Source organism: Andrena cerasifolii, chromosome 1, assembly GCF_050908995.1.
Source record: "Andrena cerasifolii isolate SP2316 chromosome 1, iyAndCera1_principal, whole genome shotgun sequence".
Lineage (NCBI taxonomy): Eukaryota > Metazoa > Arthropoda > Insecta > Hymenoptera > Andrenidae > Andrena > Andrena cerasifolii.
The window spans coordinates 15870758-15887842 of record NC_135118.1 but is presented as its reverse complement, the minus strand read 5'-3'; the positions used below and the strand labels follow the sequence as shown (position 1 = coordinate 15887842).

At 48.7% G+C, this 17085-nt stretch overlaps 1 protein-coding gene across 2 annotated transcripts in view; it reads left to right on the top strand.

The window, feature by feature from the left end:
• The window catches only part of Klu (zinc finger protein klumpfuss), a 69371-nt gene extending 52827 nt beyond the window's left edge, over nucleotides 1–16544 (top strand). For both annotated transcript variants that reach the window (XM_076806729.1, XM_076806740.1), the window contains exon 2: nucleotides 13309–16544. In XM_076806729.1, the coding sequence (XP_076662844.1) occupies nucleotides 13393–15057 (1665 nt within the window). In that variant the 5' untranslated portion in view covers nucleotides 13309–13392 and the 3' untranslated portion in view covers nucleotides 15058–16544. The remainder of the gene's footprint in view (nucleotides 1–13308) is intronic.
• The last annotated feature ends 541 nt before the right edge of the window (nucleotides 16545–17085 follow it).

Here is a 17085-nt window from a genome sequence, read left to right as displayed (position 1 = left end):
GGATAGTTTCGCGTACCAGGTTATTACAACCAGCGTTATCTGCGCGCGGAGAGGATTTTACGAGGCTCGTCGCATTATCAAACCGCGGCTGGTCGAAGTAAAACCGCTCGCAAACGATGCTGCTGTTACGCGGTCAATGTTATTAGTTCGTGGAATGCTCTAGCTCTGGTGACGCAAAGAATCGAGAGCAAATAGGCGAGCTGGAGCAAATGTTAAACGAACGAGATGTTGATTTGCCGAGCGCAATCGCGCGTCGCTGCCCTCGTCCAGTTGAGGACGTCCACGTTTCGCTGTTCGCGTTCTTGCGCGCGATTTCGTTTCGCTAAAAAATCAGGCTCGCTGTAACGGTAGTCAAATTACTTTCAGGCTACGCATTCTTGATATCAAAATTCAGACGATTATTATTAAATTAAGCGATTTTCGAATGAAGGGCAAATTGAAACTGAAAGAGTGGTTAAAAAAATAGCCTCTCTTTGGTCCCACGATTTTCGAATTGAATTTTGTACCAAATGATACCTTATGATGAGACATCAATCACAACAAAGTTTCAAGTTGAGGTGAAAATTAGTTTCTGAGGTATGGCAGGTCAAAGAAGTGAAAATTATACGCTTCGATGTACGGACGTTTGTGTTTTATGTCAGTCCAATAATTTAGAGAATTGTTGCCAAGGGTTTTGCTGGCTGCTAACTGCGAATTGGAACTTAGATTTTCAAAATTCATAATCATCGAATCAATATAGCGAATCGTATGTCACAACATATTCTAATTTTCATAAAACTTTGGTCTAATATGTATTCGTAACGTCAAAAGTTACAAAATGAATTTTCGAAACTAAAGTAACATTTATGGTTTTAACAATAATTTGAATTTTGTGGAAGCCGTGTATTCTGACTGATGGAATGTCAATATGTGTACCTGTTTACTTACACTCGTGGTCGCTGAGTGACTCTATTAACGACATTCTCGCGATAGAAGTTATGAATTTTGAAAATCTAAGTTCAAATTCGTTATTAGCAGTCAGTAAAATCCCTGGTAAGAGTGTTTTAATTATCGAACTCACATAAAAGTCCGTACGAGCTATTCCACGTCAAAACGAATAGGGGAAAAATTTAGCTTCACCGATTCTCTTCAAAATTACAGCATTTGTCGATAGCCTTGCAAAAACAAAGTATACCGAACTTCAACGGCCTATGTCAAATAGTTTTCGAAATATTTAATGTTAAAGTTTCGAAAATGTAAACAAAATCTGCTTACGCGTCATCACTTAAACTGTAATGTCTCGGTCATTTTTAAAGATAATGCCAACGTCTTGGGTTTATTTTAAACCTGAAGGAATGCCTTCTGAAACCGTATATAGAATATTTTGTTTATTGTTAATAAACTTAACAGTAATCGATGTCAAAGTTTCAAATCGCGATTTGACATCGTTCCCACCCACGATCCGGCTTGAAAGAAATACCATTCGATTCGTTAAGTCTTCAACTAATAAATACCTTTTTCAATAAAGTGGAGAGGTTTTGGGAACAGTTAAGAAAAAAATAAAACTTACGATAGTGCACACCGCTTGGAATTGCACGGATCCCATGGTCAGTCCGCACGCGCGCGTTTTCAAAACAATAGCCTAGCGTAGGAAAGTATTTATATACATTGGATTAAAACAAATTTTTCTTTCAGTGTTATCGGTATTCTCGAGAATAATAGTAGGAATATCTGCTCACCGTATAAAAGATTAGCAATAGTAGGTAGCAGATATTCCTACTATTTTGGCAACGCCAGGAATCCATTGGCGTTGTTTTCGTACAGATCTGATGAGAAATGAGGAATTCGAAGATTTCTCACTTCTTAATAGGTACTCCAACCCCTTCGAGGGTCGAAAGCCATAACTTCGGAGAGACACCACCACGGGGGGTTGACCTCGTCACGGTTGCCAGGCGGATCAGGCGTTTCGAGCCAATCACCTTGTATATTAGGTAGGTCGGTGCAAAAATTCGTTCGCTTTCTGTTACGTGATAGGTGTACACAAATATATCTTTTTTTTAAAGAAATACTTTGATTAAAAGAACTTGGAATTTATTTGTACTTTTAATAAAGACTTTGGATCAATAAAGCGATGAACTTTTGCACCGATCTAATATCTCAACACATACCTAGGTACCTATTGTCATGAAGAAGCGAGTGTCTATCGCAAGCTATCAAAGGCTTGGAATCCGGCGGACGCCCGTTGGCGCGGGTAATCACGGGAACGAAAAATCCACCCGCATTAATCACTGCCGCAGCCGGTACAGGTGATTCGATCGACGAAAGGGCTGGCAGCGGAGGCGCGTGTGCCCGCGGATTCTCAGCTGCCGCTGCACGCCGGTTCGTTTTTAGTTTCCGTGGTCGAGTGGCGGGATCGCTAATGATTCCCCGTGCAAGCCGCGTCAGAGGCGGGCTGACGGAGGGTGGCGGATGGCGCGAACGGTAAAAACTCGACGCCGTCGACGGGGGAAATCGCGAGAGTTTAATTACCAGAGGGCCCCGTTCGCGTCACGGGAGGATGTCAACCGTGGTCGACCGACTAACGACTCGAAGCTGCCTATCCGCCCAGACGGAGACAGAGAGCGCGCGCGAGAGGAGATTCGCTTGCCGATAACGATCGCTTCAGGAGAGCCTTTTCAATGGCGCCGCGCGGCTCGAGGCCGAAGCGCGCGTCCTCGCGCTTCTTCCTCCCCATCCTTGGCTCTCTAATGGCAGGGAGCGCCGGTTAAATAATTACGCGGCGGTTCAGCGTCCCCGGCATTTAAATAAGAACGTCGTATCGGGCCTCGTCCATCTCGCATGGCGCGGCGAACGAAATGACGCGTTAAAAATTAACGCGCAAACTGCTGGGATCCGTGGCCTGGCGCACGTGTCCCACCGCGGGGACATGCGCGCCACGGGAAAATGAGAAACGGAAACGAGATAAGATAAGTTAATAAAGCCCCGCCGGAGTAGATGAGTCGAGGCGGGGATTGGATCGACTTGATCGTCGATGAACCCTGGAAACGTACCTACATACATTACTGCGGTTGGCGCTTTGCGTTCCGGTCGATCGCGGCGCTTGGTTGGGACTGCTGAGGAATTGGATTGGAATCCTGGAAAAATATGTTGATTGTATAGCAGTTACAGTGGGATGGAATAGTAGCACGTTTGTTAGTATTGGATAATCAGCTAAATCATCTTCATTAGTGGTGGCCTCTCCTGCCCTACTTCAACAGCTGTCTTCTTTTGTTATTTCCTGGGGCTCCGCATCTCTTTCTATGCAACCTACCGTCAAAATTCTCGGTGTTACCCCATGTAGATCCTCAGTGGTCCTTTGACATGTAGCTGTCTTGAGTCGTTCTGCTTTTGCTCGTCTCCGGTTCCTGTATCCTTCTCGTCGTATTCTGTCTACCCACACCAAGCTCTCGCTATGTCAGTCACTTGTTATTTCTCTTCTTGACTACGCCGCACAGTGACTGATTTTGGACAAAAATCGCTAGACAGTGCAAATCTTGACCGATTTCAATTTTTTTTTTTAAATACTCGTAAAGGGCTCAGCAATAACGAATGGGTGCAGTAAATCCTGTATTTTTTAGTCTAATCTATAAAAAATATTATTTAGCATAACATGACATAAAAACGTAAACTTCGGAAATTGACGATATTAAAAATGAATAATGAATTTTTTGTAAATTTAATAATAGCTGTAAAATAAATTTAATTCAAATTTACAAAGTTATGTTTTAAATAAACTGTAAGTGTAGCTGATTTAAATCTAATACTTTTAAATTATACTTTATTTTTATTAGTTTTGATTTTATTTCTAATATATATATATATTTTTTAATTTTTTTTAGGAATTGTAATTAAAATAGTATTTGCAGTGGCAACTAATTTTATAATAATTTGTTAATGCGTGGTAAATAAAGTCGATTTATTACTATTATTATAATACCATGAGTGGGCTTTGTGAATTTTAGACAGAATTCCGGTCGTTTCAAACGACTTCAAACCTTTTGAACATTTTTGGCAACACTTCCCTTCTTCGTAGCCTTTTCACAAGGTAAAACGATTTCTTAAATTTCAAGGCCGCAGGCCTGTCAGAAACCATTGAAACAGAGCTGTACACAAACTCTTGCTCCCTGCACATGAAGAGGAAAAGGAACGAGGACGTCGCGAGCACGAAAGCGAGAGCGCCGAGATGTCGGCGCGTCATTGAATCGCCGAGAAGAGAATTGACGTCTTATTAATCCACGGATAACGTCGTCTAGTCCACTCGTGTTCGTAGCATCAACAATCAGTAGCGCAGGGCATCGGCCGTTATCATCGGCTGGTCGTCCCGATGGCAGACTGACTCAGCGGATTCCCAGCGTCCCTTTACAACGACGTCGACCAATCGATTACACGCCAATCGGATCGACGGATCGCGCTAACTAGATCGTAAGGAGGGGGTCCGTGCTGTACCAACTTGTAATCGTGATTTGGTCGCTACCTGTCGCCGCGCTGCTCGCTCAGTCATCGGGGAACGTGTCCTCTCGATGATTCCTCGATCATAAAAAGCGGGGGGAAGAACAGTTGAGGAGGGATCCTTCGATGAAGCCTCGAGAGCTTGACAGCGCCGCTTGCTTGATATCATTCATTGGTTTCTACGCTTCGAGTCTGATTTGTGGCCTCACCACCTGGCACCAGATTATATTCCATCAAAGGTGTTAACGAAGCAACCAGAGATCCTTCTCGCGGATAGCAATCATCCCATTCCACGTGGCTGAAGCGAAGCAATTGTTGCACCGGATATCGTCGGGAAAAGCGACAGGCAAGGAGTTAAGTAAATTGATTTCGCTATCGTTGCGATCTAGCCACGGCGTGCAGTATAATTAATGGGCAGCGTGGATTGTGACGACGTGTCGCGCGCGTGAAATCAGGCCGGACCGACGGGCGCATCGTAGGAGCATAGGACGCGTTGCGTGCCCGTCGGACGCGACCGGCGCGGGGATTTTCTAGATCAACCTGCAACTGGCTCGTCGCGCGAGTCGTCGCTCCGGTGTCGGAGAAAAAGGACCACGCCGGGGCGACAGGTTTTCGTGGAAAAGAAGCCTCTCCCGCTCGTGGGCCCCTCGCCGGGGGAATATCGCTCGTGCAAAGAAACCACCGAGCGAAAGAAGGACGAGAACGGGGAGGGAACGGACGATGGCACTCCACGAGCCTTATAAAATACTTACAACCATTCCCTGGTGACGTTAAGTATGATAGTCGGTTTTTGCATCTCTCGGGGAACGGCGACGATCGCGCGTTATTTATTGGCCGATGAGTCGCGATTGAAAAATGCCGAAAGTGCTGTTTGCCAGCGACGACGTCGGACATTTTTCGACTTGGCCTGCGGCCCGAGCCGCGGGACAGGAAATACTTGCAACCCCCGTGGATCAAACGTTGCGCTTGCCGTCGGGCTAGGGGGGAAAAGGGAAAATGGAAGGTGACAGGAGGAAGGAACGTAGGTCCGCGTAGGTATAGCTCCTTAAAGGGTTAGGACACTGTATGCAGACGATTTTTAGACGACGATAATAAGAAAAGTAAACTATCGATTCATATAAGGTTTTGTATTTTAGTTCACTATATTATGAACTATAAGAAAAGCGTAGAATATTTACAAAATAGCATTTGTACGCCGTGCAATGTCTCCATTTAAAATGTCCTTTTTTTCGGGATGGTCAACTGGCGGGCCAGATTCTGGGAAATCGGATGAACTGTATCAAAAACCTTAAAAATGTTATAAACTATAATATATTTCCTAAGCATTGACGATCCAACATTTCAATTTTTGCGAAAATTGACAAAATGGCAGATGTTTTAAAAATAGTGGTAAAATTTCGACAAAAGTGTGTGACCTTTTCGTTTATATTTTGTATAGTAATCAAAAAATTTAAAATGTTGGATTGTCAATGCCTAATAAGCGTTATAACAAAGATAACTATAAAGTTTCAAAGCGATTGGTAAAGTAGAACTTGAGAAATCTCGCCCATCGTTTTAAGAAATACGGTGTTGAGATAAACGCGTCTAATGTTTTGAAACGTAAATATTTTATTATATCATGCATTTCCATTGACTTACCGTTAATCAGCCATTCCTGCTTCGTACATGAGACCTTCAGCTTCAAGTGCAGCTTCTTCTAAGGCCGATCTGGAAGATCTACGAGCAATTCGGCCTTCTTTCGACGAATCAAACGATCGCTTTTCCCACAAATTACCGTCCGTTTAATTACCGTTCGATATTCGAAAGGGGTCGTCAATCACCCCACCGATAACCCGTAATTTCCTAGCAACGATAAAATCTGTCGCGCTACTCTCGCAGCTCCTCTGGAACGTACCTGTCCATAAAATGCGCGACAGATGTTCTGTCGCTTTCATAGACGTCTCTTTTTCGTTCTTAAACTTCTCCTGTCTAAGGGAGTGATTGAAGCTCGAAAGGGAGAATCGACCGGGAGGATACAGTGCCGCCTCGGAGACCAGCTGAGAGTCGATCGATATGCTAAACGAGAGCGAGACTTTGGAGGTTGCAGAGCATTTCGCTTTCGAAGATGTTTACCTGACGTTAGGCTGGTTGAATCCTCTTTCCTTTTCACAAGTATACTTAGCCATTAACCCTGATATAATCTAGCAGCTATAGATAATCCCCAATCGCTAGATCTGAAGTCTAAAACCTCATTCCCCCCCAAAAGGCTTGTTCGTTCGAATTCTATAATTGTGATCAGTGCTCGACGCTCGCGACGATCAGATCTGGACACTGCACTTGGAGCGATCGACGCATCTCTGACTCCTGATCCTGTTCCCGTAGAAGAGATACGGGTGGACGGTCTCTCTACCCGTGGCCTATGTAGATACCAGCGATCGGCTTCTCTTCGGTAGCCCGTCTGGTTTTTTGGTAGCAGTTTGCCGGGGTCCCACCGCCACCGAGGCGAGCCTGCCTGCCCTAAGGCCACTCTTTCCTTTCCGAAGGAGGAACGGTGGACGGACGATCCCAGCGACAGCTTCGAGCCGCTCTCAAACGCACCGACAACCTTGTTCGCACCTCAGGCTGCACCTTGTAACCAGCGATTCTCGCGTTTGTCCAATTAACGGGGCAGTCGATCGTATCTTGCCACGCGAGCTTCGATGCGGGCTACCATAGGAGGAGGCGACGAACAGACGACGCGCAACAGCAGCAAACGTGAAAACAGCCCTTGTGCTGGGGATGACAAGTGTTCCTGTTTCGATGCGGGCGAGAGAAGTCACTTGGAAGCAGCCGTCGTTGAAAGGAAGACCTAAATGCTGAGATTGTAGATTACCTGAGTAATTGTCTAGGATTTGATGGGAATTCAGAGATTTGGGGAGTAAGGAGAATTAAATTTCTAAATGCACACTCACTTTGCATATTGGATAAAACGCGTGGGTACTTTATTGGATTGTTTACTGAAAGTACATATTCGCGAGCAGTTCGAATCCATCGCCAGATGGACGGAGCACCCGGTATATGGACAGATCGTGCGGGAGAGAAAGATCAAGCGCTCCACCCACGCCCATGTCTCAACCTGTTCTGTTTCTGCCGTGGAGCCGCGGTTACAGGTGCCTCCCCGAGGGCATTCCTGCTGGAATTCTTCACCGATGATCCTCTCTCGGCCCTCCTGCAAATTCCCCTGGTGCCGTAGTTGCGTCCGCGGTTTACCGACGCGGGTCGAAATCGCGTCCCCAGGATTCCAAGCTTCTTCGTGGCTGGCCTGGATCGATTCGTCCGCCCTCCAGTTCGCCCTATGCTCTTACTGTCTCCCACGAGAAGTCTGGAGGATCGGACGCGGCGGTATCTATCCAACGATCCTATTTAGTTTCTCCTCTATAATGAAACCCGGTAATCTGGTTACATAATCGGTGACGCAAAGCGACACGACCGTCGCCGCGGCGATTTCTTCGAATACCGACGCCACGCCGCGTCCGGGCGAATCAGCCTGAAAACGCAACCGACCGGCCATTAAGCTTTCCTAAATGCCCTTCGACAGACAGTATCGGGGATAAAGTCCGCGGAGGAGTGGGAAAGGTAGTGGACGCCGAGAAACAGCCTCTCGAGTTTCACGAAACTCCACTCGCTCGGCTCTCGATCTCCCGGTGCCTGCGAGCGGACTGCTTGAAATGATCGCTCGATGGAGGGGACTCTTCTCTCGATGTCGCGAAGAGGAGAGGCAAAAGGAACAGCGAGGAGGAGGAGGAGGAGGAGGAGGAGGAAGAAGAAGAAGAAGAAGAAGGAGACGAACGCAGGAAGGGAGGGCAGAAATAGAAGGCGAGGAAGCAGCGAACGGAGAGGAGAGGATGGCAGGCAACGTACGCCCACACCTCCTCGTCGGGGACCTGTTCTCGGCTTTTACGTTCTGACATCTTTTCACTCCGTTTACGAGTCCCCTTTACGTTTTACGACCGATCATCGGGGGCCCTTTCTCTCTGCGAGATTCTACCGACCGTACCAGCCGGCCGTGCCAAGGGAAAAGGGAGAACGAAGGAAACAAGAAAACGATCATCACGGTAGGAGGAACAGGGACGGGCCGAAGACCGCCGTGAGACTCGCTATCCGCCGCGGATCTTTCGATGCCCGATACGAATATTGCGTCGAATGGCCACGGAATATCTGCCACGGAAAATGGGAGTCCATCGACGGGAGGGATACAAAGGAGATTGCACCGATACGACCGTTCCTCGCTGCTCCTCCTGGTCGGAGGTGTATCTACCGTTTGAAATGAACGCTTACGCAGTGGGACGCGAACGATACAATGTAGATCCTCGATCAACACTTTTGATGCGCTATGAATATCGCACGGGAGCTCCTTACCGCGATTGTCGCCGATTTGTTGAGGCTTGCACGGTAGATCCACGATTCCATCGAGACACTTCAATTATATAGGACAAGACGATGGTAGCGAAAACATATCGTATCTCTTTCCGTTCTGGCTCTAATCGACAAACCTACTTAGGGATATTATTCCGAAAGGGACCGGTGGCCGATCGAGATGAGGTTTAGGGGGAGGGGTGGGGAGGGGGTGTGGACCCTAAATATAAAATTGTAGCTTCGGGTATTTATTAGTTTCCGAAATAGTAATACAAAATTATTTTTAATTTTTTCTTTTTTTAATTTTTTTTTTGACGTTCGCAAGCCTCTCTCTACCCGGGAGACATCCCGTCCCCCGTTTTTTTTCTAAATTTTGTAACCACAGTCTCATTTTTAGCATCGCCAAACTCACATCGGTTCACTACCGCGCTTTACGCATCCGCAAGCGGGCACGCGCCCCCCGCGCTAATCTAGCCCCAACGAATACTAGTACCCGGGACAAGTTGGAAAGTGGAATGCGTTGTGTCGGTAGGGTAAAGTAGCCGAATATGACGACCTCTCCTAATATGAGACCCCAGCTTATCTCCGCTACAGAACTCTTGAATGTCATAGCGATGCTATTTCTTTGCTAACCAACCGTGTATTAGTTGTTTTGTCCGCACAGTGGCATTGCAATCAATTGAGCGTCTTGAGCAAGCACATATTTCTGAAATACGTTGCAGACAGTTTTTGAAGTGGTACGATTAAATTATAAATACCTCTAAAGTGATAAGTGTACAATGATTTTCACAAATACTGTTGTATAGTGCTTGCAATGGAGTTATATATATATATAACTTCATTTAAAGTTTTACGTGAGTGCCGAGTGGTCGGGTGTTACCCATGCATTTGCCGCTACTCAAATGCCTATAACTTCGAGAATTTTACGAATTTTAAAAAATCCTTTTAAACACGTATTCCTAAAAGGTTGAACATTCGAAAACTTAAATAAAAAAAATCGACTTTTAGACTGGAAGATCCCCTTAATTGCCAAACCTAAAATTTTATATTTGGTGTCTTTCCACACCCCTCGCAATAACCACCAAGTTTCATCTCGATCGGCCACCGGTCCCTGTAGACAAAGTACAGCCCTACTTAGGAATACCTAAATAGAAACACCTGGGATCTTCAGATTTATTATATCTTTGCCCTACTTCGAGGATTCAGCTTCCCAACATACCTGCGTTTACTTTCGTCACTGTTATTCCCACCGATTCGCATAAGTTCCTATCGACAGAAGCGCTATCCCGTCTCCGCTCTTCCAACAAGATTTTGCTAACTCTTGTGGAGGCGTAAAGTTGAAGGCCGCGAGAACGGTGTCGCAAGAGAGGCACGTGAGTGGATTTCTTCGTAATTCAGCGCGCGTTACCGCAAGCTTCCGCGCGCTTTCCGCGTTAATACTGGTCAGGCATTCGGCCGTTTCGCCATGAAAGGATCCGGTGTCGGCGCGAGGAACTCGGGGATCAAATCGATTTCGAAGAGCGCGTAACTGCCCGCGTACGCGCAGGAATGTAATAGGGCTCGAATCGCTGGAAAGTCTTCGCTGGGACATCTGTGTCGCGGCCTCGCCTTCTGGGAACGCGAATTTCTATTCCGCGGACGAGGCTAATTGTCGCCCTGGAATATCGTCTTCGTCGAACGTATCGACGCGCGTCAAGCTGGGCGGTGCGTTTCATCCGCACGAAACATCCGGGAACACGCTTCGCGCACAACCGTCGCAATGAATCGCGGTCGAACATTCGAACCCTCCTTTTCTCTGGTCAATTTACAGCCGGTAATTTGGATAATCGAGCTGCCCCTTGCCAGGCTGTCTCTAGACCTCTGCAACAGGCTACAAAAGCGTTCTGAATTTCTAAACGTATTCGACATGTCGCCGAGCGAATCGCTGAGCCACGAGCGATTCGATCGCAAATTCCTCGCGATCAGTAAGATCTCCGGGAGGAAGATCGGCGAGCTGACAGGCAATATTACGAATTTAATGGAGTCCCCAGACTAGTCCAGCAACTTCTCCCTCGCCACGGAAAGTCGCCTGCACCGAAAAACGAGGATTCCGGCTCGATTCATCGTTCGTATACGTTGATTCATGCGCTCGGTGTGCGCCGTCGCCGCCGTCGCGCGCGATTTAAATTTCAAATCCCCGGCCGGATACACCTCTCGGCTTACACGTGGTTTTATGACAAAGTGCCGTTGTCGCGTCGAGCGGGACGAGCGTACGTGTGGTCCGCGGGCGCATTAAAATAAACGGACAGAGAAGGACTAAGCGGCGCGAGTGGATTTCCGATTGCTCACGGTCCACGACCATTTGCATTCGGATATCGACGAACCGAGCCATATCGATCGGTCGCTTTTATTATCCCGCGCGAGCGATCACGGTTCGCCCGTATGTAACTCTCTCCCTCCCAATTTCGATTAACATGTTAAAGACAAAAGAAAAAACGGCGCGGAGCGAGATAAAAACGTCATCGAGGTCGCGCGCCCGCGACACGTGTAGCGACGCGTGCGGCCGATCGAGCTGAATCGCGTCATCGGTGCCGTCTCGTAAGCGGAATCGATCGCGCGATCGTCTCACCTTTTATTTAATGGCTGCACCGGGCTGGATGACAGATGGCCAGCCGGCACCGTCTCGCCGCGGAAAGCAGGCCGACGCGTTAATGGTGATTTACTACGACCGCGAGCTGAGTTCCCATCCTCGTTGGGCGTCGCGTTCGTACCCCCGTTGCCTGGACCGATACTCGTCACGATCGAGGATCCTCGCCTCCTCCTGCTTCATCCTCGCGCCCCTGCTGCGCCGCGTGGATTCGGTAAGCGACGATAACGCGGCCAGGAAGGTTACCCCCGCCACTAATAGCGCGCGGATTCTACCTCGCAGCGCGTAATGGCGCTCGTAGAGCAGATAACGTAAGATAAGCGTCGGTAAGTGTACCGCGCGCACGGAGCAGAGCTGGTCCGCGTGTCCGACGCTAAGAGGATGATTCATGAAATTACGCGTATCCAGCGATTTCATAAGCAATCGGAAATGAGCGCGCAGAGTAGAGGCTGTAATCTAACAATAACCGAGATTACAGAGGTGTTGCTGCGCAACGTAAAGACCCCTACAGACCTATACACCCGCGCGTTCCCTGAAAACATCGTATACCTGGGATTCCTGGACGCGGATCGCGAGTACTGGGCGCGAGTACGATTAATTAGTGCGAGCTTAGCTGCAAGAATTCCAGGAGCAGTAGACGATCAGGGGTAACGTAGAGATTCTTTAATAAATGTCACAATAGTTGGACATTTAAGGTACGGCGGAAACACGTTGGAGAATTTTCCAGTTATATAAGCCGATTTATACAAAAACGAGTTTGCAATTTCACGAGAAACCGTGTGTACTTTATCGTTAAAAAACACAACATATTAGTAGTAAATATTTATTTTTCGCCTTTCGGCCTCAAAATGGGGTTCCATGTGTTTCGTGTGTAAGTGTTTCTGGGACTCTTAACTCCAGATTGTGCTTTCGTTTTGACTTCTTCCTTCATCTTGTTCTTCTTTTCTTCTCCTTTTTTCCAGAATCATACGCATCCATAAATAAAACTATTATTGAATGACTAATTTTATGGTTTGTGTATAACACACGAATTTTACACATGAATTAAATATTATCGTTAAAACAAAATAACAAAAATACAAAGTAATAATAGCTAAGGTGTTAAGTAATTATTTTATTATTCTGTCAACAATAACGCGTACTCATTTCACAATTTGCACATATGTTCAAGTTTAGGGTCGTTCCCGGATTTCACTGTACCAGTAGATACACACACGAATAAAAAACTTATACGAACTTTAATTTTAATCTATCAATCAAAATATAATACTACAAGGTACCATTTTTCTTATACCAATATACTAAACATTATTAATAATATTCGCTTAAGAAAAAGTAGGGATTGTTAAGCAAATCAGATGAGAGCAATACTAAAATGGTGTAAACTGCAGAGATCAGGGAAATTAAGTTGTTTTACGAGTGTTACAAGTTTACTAAGAAAAATATGGATATGCGCGCATTTTATTAAATATTTGATTAATTTATTAAAATAGTTCTTTCGTGCATAAAGCGAATATTAAATGCAATAATCAGTATTATTTGCACTACTTAGTGTCCAAGTACTGGGACGTGTCCACGTATTGGTACATTTATCTTATCTAGTCGTGTCAAAAGCACCTTCGAATTGCATTCCCAGAGTTTACCGAGATTAAGTATTTAAACTTAAGAGTACCGTGGCAGTTAGTGTACGTACGATGAGTAGGGGTTAGTTGAGCGAGGATTGGTTTACCGTAAGTGAAGTGGCATTGATCGTCGCGTATCAGACGGCCTCCGATCGCGACGGTGTGCCTGGGTGCAGGGGAGCAAAGAGAAGTAAGAGGGTCGTGGTTTGGCTGTTTCAGGACGAGGTGGGAGGCACTACGGTGGTAGCCGAGGGTGTCGTAGGCGGCATAAAGGGCCCAGGCGGCGGGTGCCGCGCATCCTCGATGACGATGGCCGAGAGCGCCGTGGAGGACGCTGCAGCCGCGCCCCCGGGTCCGGCCAAGCCGCCACCGCCCTCCTGCACCAACAACAACACCCTCGCGGCGACTGCGAACCGGAACCATCGGAATCTCCGCAGGCGGAAGCGGCTGGACCAGGTGGTGGACATCCTGCAGCATCGTAGCTCGCCGTCTGAGGGCGAGGTGTTGAGGTTCGAGGGCAGCGGACCAGCGTCCGAGGAGGAGGAGGACGTGTTCGGTTCTCCAAGGTCGTCCTCGAGATCAGCGACGGATCCGCCGTCGGGCATCAGCCTGCTCCCCCTCAGGCTGAAGAGCGAGGAGCCCGTGACGCCCACCGAGGAGGAGGCGAACGCGAACTCTAACGCGAACAACGTCGATCAGCAGCAAAATCATCATCCTCATCATCCTCACCATCACCCTCATCACCATCGTCACCGGCACAGGCATCATCACAGGAACAACGCGAATCACGTCTACGATCATTCATCTCATCCGCCTCCCCAGAGATCCTTGGCGCCCAAGTACGCGGGCTGCAGCTGCATTCAGTGTTCCCAGTCGGCCACGCCGCCGATGGTCCTGCCTTCTCCCACGTCCCCGTTGACACCCCTCTCACCCTTCACCCCGTTAACGCCGCTTACTCTGCCGCCGCTCACGCCTGGATCCCTGTCGTCGTACAGCTTCGAGCACTACATGCACACCAAGTACCTGCCAGACATCTTCAGGGGACGCAGTCACTCGGACTCGGACCTGGTCCCGGGATGGGACCAGAAGCCACCACTCTCCACCTGGTCCGTGTTCGCCAACCATCCGCTTAGGAGCGGCTCCCTAGAGAGCGACACTACGAGCCCCCAGGAGTCGCCGTTGGACCTCTCGATGAAGAGCCTGATGGCGTCTGCCGCGGCCGCGGCGGCCTTCGGCAGACCGCCCGCTCTCCAGCTCCTGCCTCCGGGCATCGTGTCGAGGGGCTCTGTGAGCGTACCGGTGGTCAAGGGCGACGTCGCCTCACCGACGACGAAGGAGAGCTTCGCCGTCAGATACAACCTGGAGGTGTCGCCCGTGGTGGAGGAGATGCCTCCCGGCGCGGACGTCGCCTACGTCTGTCCAGTCTGCGGCCAGATGTTCAGCCTCCACGACCGTCTGGCCAAGCACATGGCCTCGAGGCATCGCAGACAGGGCCCACAGGACGCGTCCGCGAAGGCGTACCTCTGCGACGTGTGCAAGAGGAGCTTCGCTCGTTCCGATATGCTCACCAGACACATGAGGCTGCACACCGGCGTCAAACCGTACACGTGCAAGACCTGCGGCCAGGTATTCAGCAGGTCCGACCACCTGAGCACCCATCAGAGGACGCACACCGGCGAGAAGCCCTACAAGTGTCCGCAGTGCGCGTACGCCGCCTGCCGCCGCGACATGATCACCAGGCACTTGAGGACCCACGCCAAAATTCCAGACGTCCAGACGCCCAAGTGCGAGTCTGGCCTTCTCGCCGGCGAGGACAGCCTCCAGACACCCAAGAGCGAGCCCGGCCTCCTCGCTGGCGAGGACAGCGTCCAGACACCGAAGAGCGAGCTTGGCCACCTCGCAGGCGAGGACAGTCCCACGTTCGCGCAGGAGATGGCTCCTCCTTCAGCTACGATCAAGGCCGAATGACGACGGCCAGGTGGATGACCACTCTGCTCAGCCGCGGTTCCCCGCGGACTTCGAGGAAGACGACGCCAGGCCACGACGGAGCGGCTTCAGCTGACCGTTCCCAGGTCCCGGCGACGTCGACGACAGGACAGGGGTTGAAGAGGACAACGGCGGAAGGCAAGGGGTCGATCGGTTTACATATCAATCGGAGTAGAGATCGCGAGACCGGCTCGCAGTCGCGATAGAGTTGAACAGCTTTTTAATTATCGCTGTATTCCCGTGATTGCGTCAAGCTTTTCCTGCTGCTACATCTTAAAGTCGTTGGCTTTAAATTCTTATGGCGATCCTTTTAAGCTGTAAGGTTCGCGACAGTATTACCATAACTTCCGCGTCTTCCCCCGTTGCTTCCTCCGAACTTGTGCGACGCGTATCTTCCGGAGCTGTTTGTTGTATCTCGAAGGCTATTCGAGGATCGTTCCAGAAATGTTCGACGTTTCGCGCAAAAGCTGTACAGTCGAGGAGATTTATCGATTTAATCTTTTACTTGTGCGCAGGACAGTGTCATTCGCATTTCTTTCCCTTTTTACTTGAAATTGCTGCGCGAATTCGTGCCGTTCTAAGTGACGTAGCTGACGTTCGCTCACTTGCAATTCCCACGGAAGACGAAGGCTCGATCATTCTTCGGACCTTTTCTAGTGGCCAACCGGCATTAAACGATGGCTACTCTCCCGCAGTCGAATATTTGTAGACTTGAAACTCAGCGATCTGAAAGCATTCCCACTTGAAACGTGCGCAGCCAGGCGTAAAAGAGCCGCGTAAAACGGTGCTTGATCGGGACACGATCGACGCGATCGATCATCGGGGTGCCCGAAACGCTCGCGATCTCCTCGCGAAAGACCGCCTCCCCCCTGACGTCTCGCGGAACGCTCGCGAACACGATAACTTGTGCCAAATTTCCACGATCGGCTCCGTAATCGGGTCGCGCATCGATCGAGAAATCGCCCGGTGACACACGAATCCTGCAGGCGATCTTCCCTCGAATCGTAGTCGTTAGGAAGAAGCTTCGATTTGAACCGTGAAACTTTTTTACATCTCCGGCGTCCCTCTCGAGATCTGTTCGTCGTCGCTCGAAAGCTAGTTCGTCGATCCGCCGAGTAATACGCTCGATATTTTACACAGTCCTCGGGACGATTGTTTGAGTGTTGAATGCGCCGAGGCGTTCGCGTCGGTGCAATTAGTTGTTAACGATTGAACGAGAAAGAGAAAATGCTTCTTTATCGCGCGTTGCGAAATTCCTCTCTGACTGGCGCCGTGATATATTTATCGAAATTCTGTTGATGCTCGTGACTGAAACGGTTGACACGCTGGCAGCCTCGATGGATAATCCCAGCTCGCGGACGAGAAGCTACGAGAAGAGAAAATGATGATAGGACCGTCTCGATGGTTTCCCTCGCGATGGGGAGAGAGTAAAACGAGAACGTAACCGTACCTGCTGAAAAAGAAAGAAACTTAAAGCATAATAAAGCGTCTAGACGTAACGTTAATTAGTTGTTAATATTAATATTATTATTATTGCGTTTTATTATTATTAATATTGATATTATTAATATTATTCGCATTGTATTTGAATGAGAATGTTGCGAAGTATGCGGGAGTACAGAGAGATATTTTTTTATACACCGTCGAAGGGACCCTGCGCGTATAAGGGTCCACGGGGACGGAGCAGGAAAACGAACGGAGAGGGGAAATAAAATAAAATCGGTGAACGTTTCATCGAGTGGGGTGCACGCGGAGTCGTCTTGTACACAAAATTTAGCGTAAAGGCTGCCGTTCCAACGCGCGGCTGGCGACTGCGGCTGGCGACGGTCCCACCGATGCAAGGGAGAAGTATGTACCTGTTTCTCCCTTGCACCAGTGGGACCGTCGCCGGCCGCAGTCGCCAGCCGCGCATTGGGCCGGCAGCCTTTAGGCGAAGAAATTGCGACGGAGTGGAACCTGGAGCGAAGTAGCACTGCCTTCCTCTTCGAGAGGAAGACAGCCACGGTTCTC